Source organism: Crocuta crocuta, unplaced genomic scaffold (assembly GCF_008692635.1).
Source record: "Crocuta crocuta isolate KB4526 unplaced genomic scaffold, BGI_CrCroc_1.0 scaffold586, whole genome shotgun sequence".
Classification (NCBI taxonomy): Eukaryota; Metazoa; Chordata; class Mammalia; order Carnivora; family Hyaenidae; genus Crocuta; species Crocuta crocuta.
The window spans coordinates 3,477,357-3,495,050 of NW_027532407.1; the positions used below are offsets into that span (position 1 = coordinate 3,477,357).

The window sequence follows — 17,694 nt, forward strand, 5'->3', positions numbered from 1 at the left end:
TATGTGTGAGCTCAGTCAAGCCCCTTAATCTTTAATTTCCTTTTATGCAGAATGGAGATGATAATTGTGTCAAGCATTTGGTGTTGAGGCTTCAATGATGAAGCGAAATGATATATTAAAGGACCAAACACAGTACTTAGCATTGAATAAGGGTTCAAATGAATAGTTGTGATGGTAGTAGAATGTGTTGTAGTCACTGTGTTTGTTGTAATTATTACTGATGCTGGATGGTGTGTCCAGGGAGTGGCTAGCTACTGCCCAAGGGCCAAATTTGGCCTGCCACGTGTTTTTGTAAATACAGTTTTAATAGGAGAGAGTCATGCTTTCTCATTTGCTTATTGTCTCTGTCTGCTTTCACACTACAGCAGAAGAGCTAAATGGTTGTGACAGACTGTATGGTCCACAAAACCTAAGATATATACTATTTGGCTCTTTGCAGAAGCTGTTTTCTGATCTTTGGCATAGTGGATTGAGGAGACAGTAAAAGCTTAACAGTCATACAGCTCTGAACTTGAATTCTGATTCTAGTTGTTAGCTTAGGAAAACTGGACCTGAGACCCAGTTTCCTCACTGGTTACAGTGAGATACAGATAGACATACAGGTCACCGTGTTTACTTATGTGAAAGCCCTTAGTACAAAATAGTTGCTCAATAAATAGTAATGTCAGTGTCTTCCTTTTACATTCTTCCTTCTGCTTTCCTTCCTACTATACAGAAGGCAGATTGTATTGATCTGGGTTTAATTTCATGATTTCAAGAAGATAGCAAAACACTGTAGTTTATGTTCATATACACTACAAATAGCTAGCTGTACTTTGCCTGAATTCTTAGAACTAAGTAGGATCACTCAAAGCTCTTAGCAACACAAGTTATTGAATTCAAATAAAAAAAATATTCTTCTCCAAGGGGAAAATAGTTTGTCTTTCCAAGTCATTGGCAAATTCAAATTTGTGTTTCAAATTCAAATTCATTAAGCAAATTTCTTAAACCAGAAGATTATATAAATGCACCTATAGCTTCAATGTTTTATTTATTATGCTTAACATGAATTGAGATAACATGATATTTGCATCATGATTACCATTATAATTCAAAGGGTGACAAGATTTGTTCTTTTCAAGTGGTGCAAGTTGGTTAGGTCTATCTGGTGGACAGATGGAGGACCAAATGTGAGTCAGAACTTCCGCATCCTACTCTAGATAAGTACAGGGATGGATTTATCAAAGACAATTTGTCTGGTGAACTGAAGGCTGAAAAAAGCGTGACATTTTCATGCAAATCACTCTTGCTCTTCAGTCTTGGAAATGTTTAGTTGAATTAAATTTGTCATACTCATAATCACTCATGAATAACTAACATTTCCTATTTCCTGCTAACTCAGAAAAAAAAATGCACCATCTCATTTTTAGAAATTAGATACTTACAGATATTTCTCATTTTCAGAGTATCAGAGAGACAAGTTATTAAATGTGTAATGTACATGCTGAGCAAATTCGTTTTGAATTTTATCATCATTTTATTTCTTTTTAATTTTTCTTCTCATTAAAAAAAATTCTTGGTTTGCTTGACTATGTTGACTCGGTTCCCAGCTTTTGGATATTCTTCTTTATGTAACCTATTGTGAACCTGTCTTGGTAGAATGCAGAACATTGACAGTGGAGCCTGGAGATAGTGACATGAACATTATACCTAGTTTTAATTTTTTCCCCTTTTAAAACTAACTTCCAAATTCAGTATTTTTAACACTTTTGCCAGTGGCCCACATGAATCTGCTTTTCACTAGGGTCTACACACTGAAATATTAGCATGAGGGAGGTAGCATGCCTTGAGAACATCTATCAGATGCAGTCTCTCAAGAAGCATCATTGGGTAAGTGTGTTAAGTTACCCACATATTAATTAGGTCAATTTGTGATGTAGCCAGCAGGCTCAGCAAAATAAACATAAATTTTGTTAAGAAGACAAGATAAACTGCCACCAAATATGTTACTTTTAATATTTTTAAGGAGTAATTTCATCTTAAAAATTTTTCTTAATGTTTGTTTATTTTTGAGAGCAAGAGAGAACATGAGTATGGAAGGGGCAGGGAGAGAGGAAGACAGAGAATCCTAAGCAGGCTCTGGTGCTGAAGCTGGACTTGGGGCTCAAACCCATGAATTGTGAGATCATGACCTGAGCTGAAGTCAGCCATCCAGGTGCCCCAGGAGCAATTTCATCTCAAGACTTCCCACACTGGACGATGGCTGAGTATAACATAAACATGATAGACCGTCACTGACAGATTGAGAGAGTGTTGGAGTACTAGTTTCTCAGACTGATTTACATACATCTTTGGTTATATGAATAAATAAGCCATATAAACCATAGAGCAATGGACCCTTCTTTGATCCTTTTCTCATATAAAAGGAGAAAGGTGGAGATTGGAAGATGCGAGGCCCTGATCCCATTGCTGGCCCTGATGCTGCCTGGCCAGGTGGCCCTGCATAATTTCCCTTCCTTCCCTGGCTCTTTGTCACCATTTCTGCTAAATAAGAAGCCTGGATCAGATGATGTCTAAGCTTCTCTAGCTCTTTAATTTATTGAGTATGTTTCTTTTTGTTCCTTATATTTAAGTAGTTTAGAACCATTACATAGGCTAAATAAGTAGAACTCATACAGAGAATTAGTCATTTGTGTATTAGGATGTTAGAGAATTTTTCTAGGTCTTCTGCAGCTCCTGTGGGAATGGTAATGGCTAACCAGAACCATCTTAGCAAAGCTGGAAGGAATTATCAAGTTTCATTCTATAAGAAATGTGTTTGATGGTCATGAGGTCTCAGTAATAAGGTTAGATGTGATTGTACAATATGAATGTATGTTAATTTAACTATTGTTACTAACCGTAATAACAGCATTTTTTAAATTGAGGATGCATATTGATTTTTGAGACTGTGGTTAATCACCAACTTAAAACCTTCATGCAACCAGTTGCTTTCGGCCCACCTTTGATTTTAGTTCCAGCTGCAGTGAAGAGTTCCAAGCCATCTGCTGCTGCTCCTAGGGCAGCTGATCCCTAACTGTCTGTGGCATCCTTGATATCATACCTGTAAATAGACCTGACTTATTCCCGAATTCTGTCTACCTCTTGGGATCATGCTCCACATAAATAACCTGCACTCAAGTTTTTGTCTTGGCTCTGTACTCGCGGTCACCCCAAATAGACAAGATCATCAGAATAATGGCATATTCTTACCTTTCAAATCTGAGATCAGTGTAGGACAGGAAGTACGGGTTGTGCTGTGCTCCAGAAACCAGAACAAACACCTTTGAAGTTGTTATAATCTTAATTATAAATAAAAACTTAAATGACCTTGGCTCACCTTCAATAAAAATCTAGCAGTTAAAAAAGAGATCTTCTCGGCACTGTGATATATAAATCTTTTTGAACTTTTAAAATTTAACCCTTTAAGGAAATTGAACTTAAATAGTGAGGGCATTTGTTCTTCAGAAAGCCCGGGGGCTGTTAATAAAGAGCAAGCTGATCTCTGGTAGTAGCTAGAAACTGTGCAGAAGGGAGGCTGATGATAAGAAAAATGCCATAGTAGTGATAATTTATGTTGATATCTGACTCTTAGTCTCATATCTTAGAAACTCCTGGGATCATTAACAATTTGGTTTTTCTCATAAGATTCCCATATAAAACTTAAAGCTGTCATTTATTTGCAGTTCATCTAAAAGAATGTAAGAGAATGTGAAAATTGTTCCAGAATGTTCTTTGGTCATGAAGCTGTGTCTTGGTTCATCAAACCCTTCACTGGACTCCCTAGCATTGAGGTAAGTGTAGACCTAGAAGAGACCTTTTGAAAAGATTATTGACTCTAGTCCCATATTATATACTCGAGGGAAGAGAGGCTTTGCTTCTGCAGGTTCAGACAGTCACAGCAGATGGAACCTAGCTTTTCTGCCTCAGTCTTCTGTGACAGGGTTGCATCAAATCCTGAGGCTCCAATTGGGTATGAAAACTCCCCATCACATGTTAGCTAAGTTGGATATACTATTTTTAAATATCAAAAATGAAGAACAGAGCTAAGATTGGGGTATATACCACTGAGGGAATATAAGGAAACCACTTGTTTTAGCAAGCTCCCCTGCAAAAGCAATAAAAATTTAATCAAATTTTGTCTTACTGCATACTGACTGGGGCAAATGTCCACTGGGTATTAAACTTGAGATAAACTTAGTAGTATTATTAGTGCTCTCAGTTTAGAATGAAATCTTAGAAACCAAATGTTTTCTTTCAAAAAAATTTTTTATAGTTTATTTATTTTTGAGACAGAGAGAGACAGAGCATGTGTGGAGGAGGGGCAGAGAGAGAGGGAGACACAGAATCCAAAACAGGCTCCAGGCTCTGAGCTGCCAGCACAGAATCCGACGCGGGGCTCGAACCCACAAACCTCGAGATCATGACCTGAGCCGAAGTCAGATGCTTAACTGACTGAGCCATCCAGATGCCCCCTCAGATGTTTTCTTTCAAATCACCATTATTATTATAGATTAAAATTTAACATTAAGTTATAAAACTTTATATAAATTACAGAGTTTCTCAAGGTGCTTATGTTTCTGTGGGTCATTTGAGTGATACCAGAAGAATATTTCTTGTCCCTAAATTTCTTTCTCACCTGTCTTCCTGGTGCTAAAGTTTTTACCTTTTGGGTTATTATCATCGTGGGCCTCAGTGATAGACAATAGTTTGTCAGCTTGAATTATTTATTGGTGCCCTAGCAAAGAGGAGAACCCTGATGGAATGGGTCATTAGAATGACCCCTCTAACTTCATTAGAAGGTTTGATGTGAGCAGGAAAAAAAGAGTACCAGCAAGAGGGATTCCACATCATGATGAGGACAAAGGAAAAGAAAAGTAAAAAGTAGAAGTAAAGAAATTTTAAATGAGAATGTTCACAGAATGTAGAAGCTGTTGAATAATAATACTGACTATCCCATAATTTTGTCTGCTATTTGCTCTGATAGCTAAAAATATATTCTGGCTTTGTTTTTTTTCCTTTTAATAACAGCACGGTTATACATTTACATAGTGCTTTGCAGGTTATCAAGCACAGCTATTGCCATGACCTCATTTAAATGATGCTGTCAGTCAGGACAGGTGTTAGTAGCTCCATTTTTAGAGACAATGAAATTGATGCACAGGGTTATTAAGTGATTTATCCAAGCCAAGATGGGATCTTGCATCTTTTGGTTCTGAACTCAGTTCTCTTTCTTCTGAGCCAGATTGGGTTAGAGACAAGAATTTACTTTTCAGAGTCAGAAGAGCCAGGCTTGAACTTGCCACTTTTTTTTTCTTTGGCAGCTGTGTGACCTTGAGCATGTTACTGTTATGAATTTCAGTTTCTTTAGGTATGAAAAATAAGGAATAGTAATACCTATTTTATAGGATTGTTGTGAAGATTCNTCTTTGGCAGCTGTGTGACCTTGAGCATGTTACTAACTGTTATGAATTTCAGTTTCTTTGGGTATGAAAAATAAGGAATAGTAATACCTATTTTATAGGATTGTTGTGAAGATTCCATTAGGTAAAGCAAGCAAAGTGAACAGCTTAGTGCCTGGCACGTGGTAGGTACTCACTACATGGAGCTATAAACACCCGGAAGAGGTACCTACCGTCCCTATTTCAAAAATTTTCCTGCATTTAGAGGTGAAATGATGATCAGAGCAGCTTTCCAGTTTATTCAATGATACTGTGTCTTCTTGGCTGACTTTAATTCCTAAGATTATCTCCTGTGAAAATGTGTGTACTGTTTGTGTGAGTGCACTTGTGCATGTCTGGGGGTACACTTGTACAACGCACCAATCAGTACCTTTGTGCATGTGTTGGGGATACAGCAGCAGGTCTCTATGTTTCTAGGCTGTGTGGAACCAGACAGAGTGACCAAATGTGGAGCATCTGTCTGCTGCAGAGAACTGGAAGCTGAATTATAGTCAGGTAGGTCCTAGTTGAGTCACCGAACTTGAGAAGAACAGGCTTTGTAGTCTCAAAATATGTAAATGATACATAGAGTTCCTGGTGTGAGGATCTGAAAGGTTTGGGCCAGTCCCTTTAGCAGACAAAACTATGGACTCACATAATTGCATTGATTTTTGAGTAGACTTTATTTATAATTATTCATTCTTTCTTGAAATATTTTAGAATTACCTTGATTAAAATCATTACACAAAATAATCTTCACTGTATTTATTATATATGGCACAGAATAATTTAACACTTTATGGATATGTTTCATTGATGCACAAATGGGAAAAGCACCCTTTGCCAAAAGCAGTACAGTAACTTACTTCAATTTGGCTACGGTAGCACTTTAAGAAATGACCATGAGGTGGCGCTGTGGCCAAGTAGATCAAGTATGTCTAAACTGAGTGTTGCCCCTAATTATGTATGGCATTTAATTCCTTTCTTCAAATATAGAAGAATCTACCATTCAACTTAAAGTAGAGTAAGGTTGGTCACTGTATTTTACTAGTATTTGACAGGGAGTGAGTCCTTTAATCACAGATCCATATATCACTCAAGCACTGTGTTTTCCTGGGGAAGGGGGTGTATTTTTAAAAGCCTTAGTAGTCAGAACGTCCCCAGACTAAACAAAGGGCCCAAGGGTGCCATTTTATTCAAGATCACTCAACTATATACAAGGACCATTGTTTACACCACCCTTAAAGAATTGTGTTAAAGTCTTCCCATAAAATCAGGTGAACTTCCAGTTTATTTAAAGAGCTGATACTTCTGTTACATTTTAGTCTGCTTTGACCACCATGGAAGGTCATAGAAACATTAGAACATGAATTCACATTTTAATAGACAGGATACAAACATGCACACATGTGTATATATTGAGGGTTTTCATTAATGACTCTTGCTTTTTTTCCATATAAATATATAAATATCGAATAAAGTGCATGAGAACATGTCTGTACATGTACACAGATACATGTTTGTCTATATACACTTGAATAGATACTTATGGAAAGAAGAAACATACGCATTTGTAATATATATGTAGTCAAAAGATATCTGTCAGGCAGTATTTATGTTCATTCTGATCAAGATTGAGTATACGGGGATAGAATCTGGAATCTTTCCTCTAATATTTAATGAGATGTGCAGAGTTAAAAACTAAGGCAAAATACATTAGAGCAGAGATTTTTTTAACATTTGTAGTTTTATCAGTTAGTATGGTGTAATCATTAAAGTAGTTCAGTTCAAAGGCAGCCTTTATATAAGTGGCTTACTATAAATTCTAGCTTTGAAATACATATCTTTCAACGTATCTCTAAGGACATAATTGGATAGCCTTAATACATTTCCAAATTACACAGTGACATCTCCCACATTCTTTAGTTTTCAAATCTATAATATTTTTCAAATGGCTTAGAGCAAAAAACTATGTTTCATTCAATAGAAATGCTTCAGTATTGTAATCACATATCATATAACTTCTATTTTAGTAAGGATATGTAATTTAATCTAGAGTAATATCAAGATGAATTAACTGCTGTTAATCTCTTTCTCTCTTTAGCAAACTTTTCTACGTAGCATTATATTATTGCTTTTTTTTTTCAAGGAGTCCAGTGTTAGTGAGTAATAAAGAAGTTAGTTTTTATGGCAGTGAACCAAAATTTTGTTCCAAACTTTGGTCATCATAGGTTGGGCCCAGGTGAAGGTGTATATTTCTAAACTAATTACAAATTTTGACCTCATGTAATATTTCACCTCTCGCTCATTTGGTTGGTATTGATTGACAACCAGTCAGGAAACTTACTGAGAAAATTACCCTCAGGGTCAAAACAAGCCTTTTTCTGAAGCAGGTAAGGAGGAAATAGTTTGAGCCAATTCTCGAAATGTCTGTTAGTTAATATTTTTGACAAGGACCATTCCAATTAGGTCATTTTCTTTAAAAGCAGGGATCTTGTTTTAATTATTTTTATATCTTCAGTACCCAGGAAATTTCTTCACAGATAGTGTACACTCAGTAGATGATTATGAGACCAAAGCCGAACAGTTTTAGCAAATAATATAGAGTAATTGATCAGACAGCATCAATTTACCTGATGGGCACCATTAGGAAAGTCACCTGCATTTTACAGAGATGTCCTAAGAGTCTACTGCTGTCAGTAGCCAAAAACCTGAGTTTATTCCTCAATCTTGACACAGTTACATCAATACTGCTTACTGCTCAAAGGAGCGCATGCACGGTGCAGTCATTAAAGAGCGAGTTACCAAACACCTCTCTGGTGCTGTTTAGGAGAAGCAATTTCTAGAAATATATTTGGTAATGTTAAATTATCCTTTTGAGAGTTTACCTAGGAGACCAAACACTAAACAAGACCACATTGGAAATTCAGAATAAAGCACAAATAGTAGGAGAGAAAGCAGCTGTAGTTATTAAATAACATTTTAAAACTTTTTCACTTCTTAGGAGAATTAACTTGAAATGCAACAAGTGCCAGCAACTTTGTGAATATTTCAAAATGACATCTATGAAAAAGAAGGAATGAAAAAGTTGTCAAGTATTTCATTTAATTATCTTAACAATACAGATTTCATAACACCATCGTTAGTGTCTCTTATTTTTTGTTGTTGTTGTTCAAAATATATAGCATGGTGAGTTTTAAAGAGGATTTTTCTTTACGAGGTCATTATATTATATTCAACCAACTTCTCACTATTTGTAGCTATCATTATTTACAGCAATAGGTAACCGGCTCATGCCAATTAACATAGGAGCAAGGTTTCCACTTGAAATAGAAGTTAATTTAGACTTACTTATGGCCTCATTAAATTACACAATAAAAGCTAATTATTTTAAAGACGTATCATTTACAGTGTTAAAAATAAGTATCGTAAAGCTCACAGCTGAAATGCTGTCAGATCATTTTTGAAGTGCACATTTTGTGTCTTTTAACCCTGCTTTTTTTGTTTTTCATAGACAGAATAAAATGAGGCATATAAATATTATTGTTGGTTCTACTAGACCGGCCTAATTAATTTTTTTCCAGTCTCCCCTTTGTCTTTTTTTATCCCCAGATAGGTGAAAATTTGCCCAGTGTGCCCTCCATGGTTGCTATGGCAACCAGTCTATCACACACAGCTAACCTTTTCATTCACTGTGTTAATATTGTCTGTAGGAGCATCTTCTGGATGTTGTTTTCCTAGAGCAACCATACTGTAGTTGTTATCTGTGGTCTTGGCATCTTTCTTCGAATTCTTTTTCTGTCCCATTTGGAGTTGACTAGATTTGTAGGCCAAGGCCGGTATAGTGTTCACTAAAATTAACTGCAATGGTTTTTTATTTTCCTTGTACTGACACTGAATATACCGTGAAAAGGCTGACCGGTAGGTCTTGTTGAACAGTGTATACACAAGTGGGTTGACCGCTGAGGAGAGGTAACCTATCCAAACAAACACATTGAGCAGGGCTCCGATGATATCCTCGTTGCAAGACTCTTTGCAGATGACGGCCATTATGTTCGTGATGAAGAATGGGCACCACATCACCACAAACAGAAAGAAGACGATGCCCAGCACCTTGCAGGCTTTTTGCTCATTGCTGATGGACTGCATAGTCCTCCTGCCGTAGGATCCTGGTTCCCTGTGGATTGACCTCTGGAAGAGCTTTTCTGAAGACAAGGAGCTCTGAGGGAGGAAGCTGAAAGAAGCTAGTTTGGCTCGTGTGCCCTGATCACTCACACACAAGGTAGCTTCTTTCTGGAGTGACTTGATAGTTAGAAAGTAGGTGATCACCATGATGGTTAAGGGAATGAAGAATGACACGAAAGAGCCGATCAGGACGAAATTATCGTCGGCAAGTAAGCAACTCCCTTCCTTAAAGACTTTGGAATCATCCTGGAGACCAAAGACTGGTATTGGCATAGATATCCCTGGAGTTGGAGAGAAAATGAAACTTGATTATGAAGGAATCGTCTGTGAGTATCGCTACGTAATGGTGGCTGTGCAAAGGATTCTATATATTAACATCTTTTAATATATATATTAACATTGTCTAATGTACTTTCAATGAGAAAATTACTTACAGATATTATGTGGTTATATAAAATTTAATATATGGTTATAATATATAGTTATATATAGTGATATTATATGTAGTTATAATATACATACTAATATATATAATATATATTGACTATTTATAATGCATCAGTTCTTATACTTGTATGTTGTTTGCCCTATAGAGATAGTTCTTCTAAAGAAGTACAGTAAATCTGCCTTTAATTTTTCATATGTTTTTCCTGATTATAACATTATACTTGTTACCTGGAGAAAATACAGAGTCAAACAAAACTAAACATGACCAATGATGCTATCACACAAAGATAATCACTGTTAACAATATGATGCTATTTATTTTAGATAAACACACACACACACACACACCATTCACACACATTTTATAATTGAATTTCACCTACAGTCTTTAACTATTTTTCTCCTAACATTTTGCGTATAGTTTATAAAAATAATAAAGTTGTGAACATATTTTCTTTTCAGAACATTTGAACATTAGAAAAAAGTAACAATGATTAAAGAATAATCATATGTATTCTTGCCAGCCAGGGAAAATTCTGATATACATTTTATGTAGTTTTCATTCCATTTACATATATATGTAAATAATTATGTGTATGCAGTATTTTATGTGCCGTTTTAGATCTTCTTATTTCATTTAACACTCAATCATGAAAATTGCCCATGTTTTAAAGTACTTTTGAAAAATATAATTTTCTAATGTGAATTAAAGTAAGTCACCAATTATATTTTATGTTTTATTTTCTAACTCTAGCTAATTTTAATTCTTTTTTTAAAAAAGCTTTTTACTATCAAAAAGTTCTAACACATACAGAAAAAATATCACCGAAAAACCAAAACAAACTTAGCACAATGAACCCATTATCCAGCTCCAGCAATAATTAATTCAAGGACAGTCTTGTTTTCACCCATACCCCCACCTGCTACAACCCCTCCCATGTTATTTGGAAACAAATCCCAGACATCATATTATCCGCTTTGTAAATATTTTCATATGTAGATATAAAAGCTATGCATTCTTTTTTATTTTTAAAGTTTGTTTATTTATTTATTTTGAAAAGGAGAAAGAGAGCAGGGGAGGCGCAGAGAGAGAGGGAGAGAGAGAGTCAGCACAGAGCCTGAAACAGGGCTCAGACTCACAAACAAGACTCATGAGATCATGACCGGAACTGAAACACTTAACGGACTAAGTCACTCACGTGCCAAAAGCTATGCATTTTTTAGAAAAGCAAATATTATCACAGTATCATTCCCACTCCTAGACAGATTGCCATCCTTGCAAGGAGGGGACATTAGCTTGAGTTAACATAATGTTTAACACAAGTCGTCCTCAGTGGCATTTGCCATTGTCTTCACAAACCTAATTGACAGTATTTGTCTCTCGTCCATGCCAGGCCATCCCAGTATTCTTGGAAGGTGGAGGTAAATGACATCAGAGCTTGGTCTTAAGAACACTGAGTGTGGTTAATGACTATTCATTTCCTTCATTCCTCTCTGTCCCTGGACTGTTGTTGGGAACATTCTGTGGCCCAGGGACATCCTCTGAGACTCTCGATACCAGTTTTGTTTAGCCTTCAGAAAACTCTAGATCACAAAAGTTAAGAAATGGTTTTTAAGAAGAATATTTTGTTTTCCAGGTGTTTGGACACGTACCTGTGAGAGGTGTTTCTTGCACTCATCTAGAAGGTCTTTGTTTGACAGTGTAGTTGCTGAGTGATTAGAATGGAGGCTTTGGAGTGAGACAGGCCTGGGTTTGAGTCTTGGTCTTGGCTCTGTGCTCCTGGGCTGGTTACATCATCCTCATAGTTCCTCATCTATCATGTAAGGTGGGCACCAACATGCCCCCGTGGATGTGGGGAGGATAAAATGAATCAAATGTGCAAATGTGCATGGAGGACATCCTTAGTCCAGAGTCGATGTTCTGCCAATAGTAGATAAACCTGGGAGTATCCTTCTCCACAGAATTATTTAAATTGAATACATTAACTTGATTTTGTTCTATTTTGTCTTAAACCAAAAGAAGTTAAAAAGCTTTGGCTATTGGTTATACTGTTAATAATGATGTAATTATTAGCTTCTGCCAGGGTAGACAAAGGATCTCAATCAATTTTATAGTTGTTTTTTTTTAATGTTTTTATTTATTTCTAGGAGAGAGAGAGAGACAGCTTGAGCAGGGGAGGGTCAGAGAGAGAGGGAGTCACAGACTGAAACAGGCTCCAGGCTCTGAGCTGGCAGTCAGCACAGAGCCCGACGCGGGGCTCGAACCCACGAACCGCGAGATCATGACCTAAGCGAAAGTCGGACGCTTAACCGACTAAGCCACCCAGTCGCCCCAGATCTCAATCAATTTTAATTTTCTACAGCTAGAACTGTTGATTGCTTTTCTGATGTGATGAATTACAGCCATTACTATTAGTCATGATACCCATAAACGAAATATCAACTGTGTAAAAAAGGTGTATGGTATTGTTATTAAACTCTTGGGTGTGCAGTTTCCTAATGCAAAGGATGTTGCTGCCATGAGTGTCTTTTGCCCTATTTGTTTGCAGCTTGGTGATTTATGTAAGTGGCAGTTCTCAATTAATCAGAATAGAGTATTACTTAAAACGCAAAACTCTTCAATCATTCGGCAGTCAGATGAGTGTACTTGTTTGGCAGGAACACACATGCGTCGGCGCGCGCGCACACACACACACACGCGCACACACACACACACACACACACACACACACACACACACACACTACAGAATGGCTCAACTTCTGTGGCCAGGGAGAGAAAGGGATGATGGAGCCATCTTACTGAAGTGGAGATTCCCTTTCTTAGCTGCCCAGGGGCGCCTGGGTGGCTTAGTCACTTGAGCATCGGACTTTGGCTCAGGTCATGATCTCACGGCTCTTTAGCTGGCCTCTGTGCTGACAGCTCAGAGCCTGGAGCCTGCTTTGAATTCTGTGTCTGCCTCTTTGCCCCTTTCCCGCTTGTGCTCTCTCTCTCTCTTTCTCTCAAAAATAAATAAACATTAAAAAAATAAATAAAAAAACTCTTTATAAGTTGGAGATGGCAAGAAGGCCCAGGCAGGCTGTCTGGAAGGGGGACCTTGATTTGGAGGAGAATCGAACTGATTCATTCTTTAAATGGTCCATTCCTCTTTACATAGAACAGAAGTATTCTGACTACTGCCATTTCCCATTCTTTTTCAGTGCCTCACTCGTAGTAAGGGGTCAGCAAGGGTTTATGAAAAGAAAAACTAGACAGTTAAAGCAATACTCTGTTAAAGAGGGGAAGGAATTTTATGTCAGAGAACTAGAACATTTAGGGAGGCTTTGTGGGTAGGAGAGAGTCCAAAAACACTCTCCTAGCAAGAGAGATGAAGACACTGGCTCATATCCAAGGTTGCGGTCACAGCCATCTGCAGTGCATTAATTTTCTGGCTGCTTTGTTTGATAATAGCTGCTTTTGGAGACCTGACATCGCCTCTCACTTGAAATTTCTGCATATAAAGCATTTTCCTTCATGAACAAATAGACAGTGGCTTAAACTACGTGACTGTGCATTTTGTTTAATATATTTTTCTGAGGAGTGGTAAATAGCAGTTAAGATTCAATATCAGTATTGGATCCTCCATGCACATTTTCATTTTTCTCTTCATTAAAACTCAGACAATGAAATGAGTGGGAAATATTGACACTCAGGAGCACAAAGGCTTGGGCTGGTGTCTTTCTTTTAGGGTAGCCCTGCTTACTCTGCACATTAAGTTTGCACCTCTGGTTAACATCTATCTAACCATGGTCTGCTGTGTAGCCTTAACTCTGGAGCACTGGCTGTGAAAGATAAGCTTTATTCTTAATCCTAGATTTTTATGCTTTAATATCTTGGTACAGAATGTGCTTCCGAGGCAATGTTTCCTTGGGAAATAAGAAGGTTGCCTTACTAGGTAGTGACCCTCTTATAGGAAACATAACAGTGGAGTCTGCTGGGCCTCAGGTCTTGTGGGAGGTGCAGAGGAAAGAAACAAATACTTCAGAGCTCTTGTGAAAAAGACTGAATTTTGGTTCATGGGTTTCATTTCCTCTGGAACTATCACCTTTCCTTGGTATTTTAACTCACACTGAATTTTCCAAGTTATAAGAATGGATTTACTATCAGTTTGACAGAAAGCACCGTTAGTGAATACTCCAGAATAGTCATCATAGTGCAGGGAGAGAGTATATAGGGCGACTGGGGGTGGGACTTATCCTTCTAATAGGAAGTGTAAAGTTCAAGAGTTGCTCGATTCCTTATAATCTGTGGTCTGCTGACCAGGCAGATGTCCATAAAAGTGAGAGCTAGATAAACATGTCAGTTACCTAAGAAATTATGTTTCTTTTTAGATTAATTCTTAATATCTCTAGTGATAAATCATAACTTCTCAAAGTACTTTTACATGTATTTATTCACTCTTGATTTTATTTTTTTTTACAAAATTGTATAAACACTACCCACACTGTCCTATGGGGTAAAGGCAAAAAGATAAAAATTTCACTTTGTGAAAAAGCTGGGGGCTAGCAAGCTTAGGTGATTCATTTAGACTCATAGCAATTTATGGGCAAAATCCAGACTCCTACGTAAGTTTCTCATTTTTTACGGACAAATTTGTTTTTACCTGCTTATTTACAAAAGTAGCTACAAAAGTCTATGACTATACCAGAAGTCCTTAACGTTGGTTTCAGAAAGTCTGTGATGTTTCTGAAATCTGCACAATTTTCATATATGTGCTTATTTTTTGAGACAGAGCTTTCATCAGATTATCAAAAAAACTTCCAGGCCCCAAGGCAGTTAATAAACACTAAATTATATCACTGCTCTGTGTCAAGAACACACACATACTCTAATGATTCTCTGTATTTTTAAACTTTCTTTCTGTTTTCATTCTTTAATCTCAAAGTCAAAATTTCCTCTGGCAAGACATTATTCTTTAAAGCCAGACAGCTATTCTAGAACTAAATTCCTTATCATTGACACCTTGTTTCTTTTTTATATGGTAGTTATTCTTAACTTTGGCTGCATACTAGAATTACCTAGGGAGCTTTTAAAAATGTCATTGCATGGGCTCCATTCCCAGAGGTTCCGATATTAGTACTTTTAAAAAATGCTAAAACTCACACCCCACATGAACATTGTTATCCAAACAAACAAAAAAAAAAATACCCAGCTGATCCTGATACACAACCAGTGCTGAGAACCTGGGATGTATAGAGTTAAACGTATAGTAAAAATGTCTATATTTTGAAAGAAAAGTAAATCGAGGAAAGTTTGATAGCTGCTCCCTTTGCCTTTATTAAACAACTCTGTTAATTTCCAAAAGGCTCCGGCTGACTTCAAGTGGAGAAGTTATGGAGAGAGGGAAAGAAACCTGCCTCCACCCCTCTCCCAATTTGAGTAGGAGTTATCTGGGGGGAAAATGTATTGCATGAGGTTATTGTATAAAATCATCTATCCTTGTTTTAATAGTTTGACTGTTACAGCTAAATCTCCAAAAAGGCTTAAAGCTTGTGTTCCGTCCCAAGCAACATAATTTATTCGGAAGAAATGCTCAGCCTCCCTGAAGTATGACCAGTCATGAACTGCCGAAGCCAGTGGCCCAATTGCTCTGCCCTAGGTTCCTGGAAAGATGGTCTCTTGCTCTTCACGCCCTCATTCCTTTACCTTTCATAGCCCAGAAGTTGTGCTTTTATATGATGATCTTGCATTGAAAGGAAAAGGGGCTGAATTCTGACTTGTAGGACGTGGATTGTCGGCTGTTGCTCCGACACCTGACAGTCCATCCATGTCTTTTATCCCAAGGCAGATTGACTTCCATGCACCATCTCTTCCCCTGCCAATGTGTTATGAAGCCCAAATAGAATCTGAATGGTATGTTGGCATATGGATAAATGATCAGAGTCTCATTTTTCTGTTGGAATCACAATTCATAGAGAAACTTCTCAAATTCTTTCATTCAACTTGTCATGCACTGACCCTTTTCTAAATGAGCAGATATTACATTATTCGCCGATAATGGAGAAGTTTCTTTTAGCAATATGCTTGTGAACAGAGGTTTATTTAGAAAAAAACCTCATCTCTGCTCCATATTACTAAACCTCATCTTTAAAGTATCACATCCTTTTCTCCGTTTGGTTTAAAAGATTTTGTAGTGTTTCTTTCTGAAAGCGTGGGGAATGGGTCTCACATGTGACATCTCATTTCAGAGACTCTGGTCTAGAACATGTGTGCAGGAACGGTGATGGTAGCTGGAAAGTTGGCTTGCAGCAGGTGCCCACAGAATCCAGGCCTACAGGTTGTCAATTCTCCTTCCCTCAGCCTCTCTTACACTTGCCCAAAGCAGCATTTATCATATTACATAATGAAGGACTACAGTTTCCCTAATGCTCAGGCCATTACCAACTATTGAGCCCATCCTACAAGGTCTTTGTGATCTGTTCTTAATGTGATTGTTCAGTGTTGTCCATTTGTGACATAGGCATGTGGTGGTGGTCTCTCTCTTCTTTATGCTACCTCTCGAACTATTCAGAATGGAATTACATAGAGCTTGATTTCTCAGCTAGTCACGTAATATGATCTGAAGAGCTCTCAAAATCTGCTGGCTCCCACAGGTTCTTTTCCCAGGGGCTTTCTGGGCACATTGTAGTGTTCCACTGGTGGAATGAGAGAGGTCCCATTGTTTTGTACCTGTAATACCCCAGAGAGTTAACTAGGAATCCAAGCCCAAGTTGTAGTGGGCACAGAGAGGCGTAGCAGGGGAGACCCCTGGGGGCATGGCCCTTGTAAAGGAAAGCAGTCATAGGAGAGAAGACACAGAGACTAGCTCAGGGACACAGGACGGAGAGGATGTGGTATCTATGGCATGTCAGGTTTCCTCAGGGTTGGGGGGGGGGGAAGGTGTACTGTAAATAGTAACTGAAAGGTACAGACTCACTTCTCCATTCTGCCCTGGATCAGTTCTGATTCTATCCTCTTACCTGAAATATTCTACCAACCAGTGGGGGCTCCAGGATGTCTCTGTAACAGGGCCCCATGGGTGGCAGCTGGCTAGGCATGGGAGACTGAAGCAACCTTATTTTGTGGCTATATTTGCATAGGAAACCTGCTGTTTTTGCTTTGACATGTGATTATTTGGGTCTTGGGAGCTGCAAGATGGAGGTTATGTTCCCAAACCACATCCTACATTTAAGATATATCTCCTGACATCTTTCTTTAAGGATATCCCCTGAATGAAGCGTTCCTGAAATTCTCTCTGTAATTAAGAGCTCTTTTAGTCTATATTCCTTCATCACCTTCATAAATAATTTATACTGTGCTAAGTCACACTTCTAATACCTTAGAATTTTTCTCTAGAAGTGTCATTTTACCCATGAGATGATAATCTCATTAATGGCAGGGATATCTTTTACTTATTGCAAGCCATTCCAGCATCTTGTGGGATTGATGGGTAAGTCAATGAGAGGGAGAAAAAAAGGCAAGGAATTATAATCAATGTGAATTATAATAAACTTTATAGACACAGCTTGAATTTAATACATTATTTTATAATGTTTTCCTTCATTTGTGCTGGGAAATCACAGTA

The 17,694-nt window shown here is 37.6% G+C and overlaps 1 protein-coding gene across 3 annotated transcripts in view; it reads right to left on the reverse strand.

The window, feature by feature from the left end:
* Positions 1-6,123: 6,123 nt before the first annotated feature.
* HTR2A (5-hydroxytryptamine receptor 2A) overlaps positions 6,124-17,694 on the reverse strand; it is a 58,645-nt gene continuing 47,074 nt past the window's right edge. For all 3 annotated transcript variants that reach the window (XM_077778786.1, XM_077778785.1, XM_077778783.1), the window contains one exon: positions 6,124-9,925. In XM_077778786.1, the coding sequence (XP_077634912.1) occupies positions 9,126-9,925 (800 nt within the window). In that variant the 3' untranslated portion in view covers positions 6,124-9,125. The remainder of the gene's footprint in view (positions 9,926-17,694) is intronic.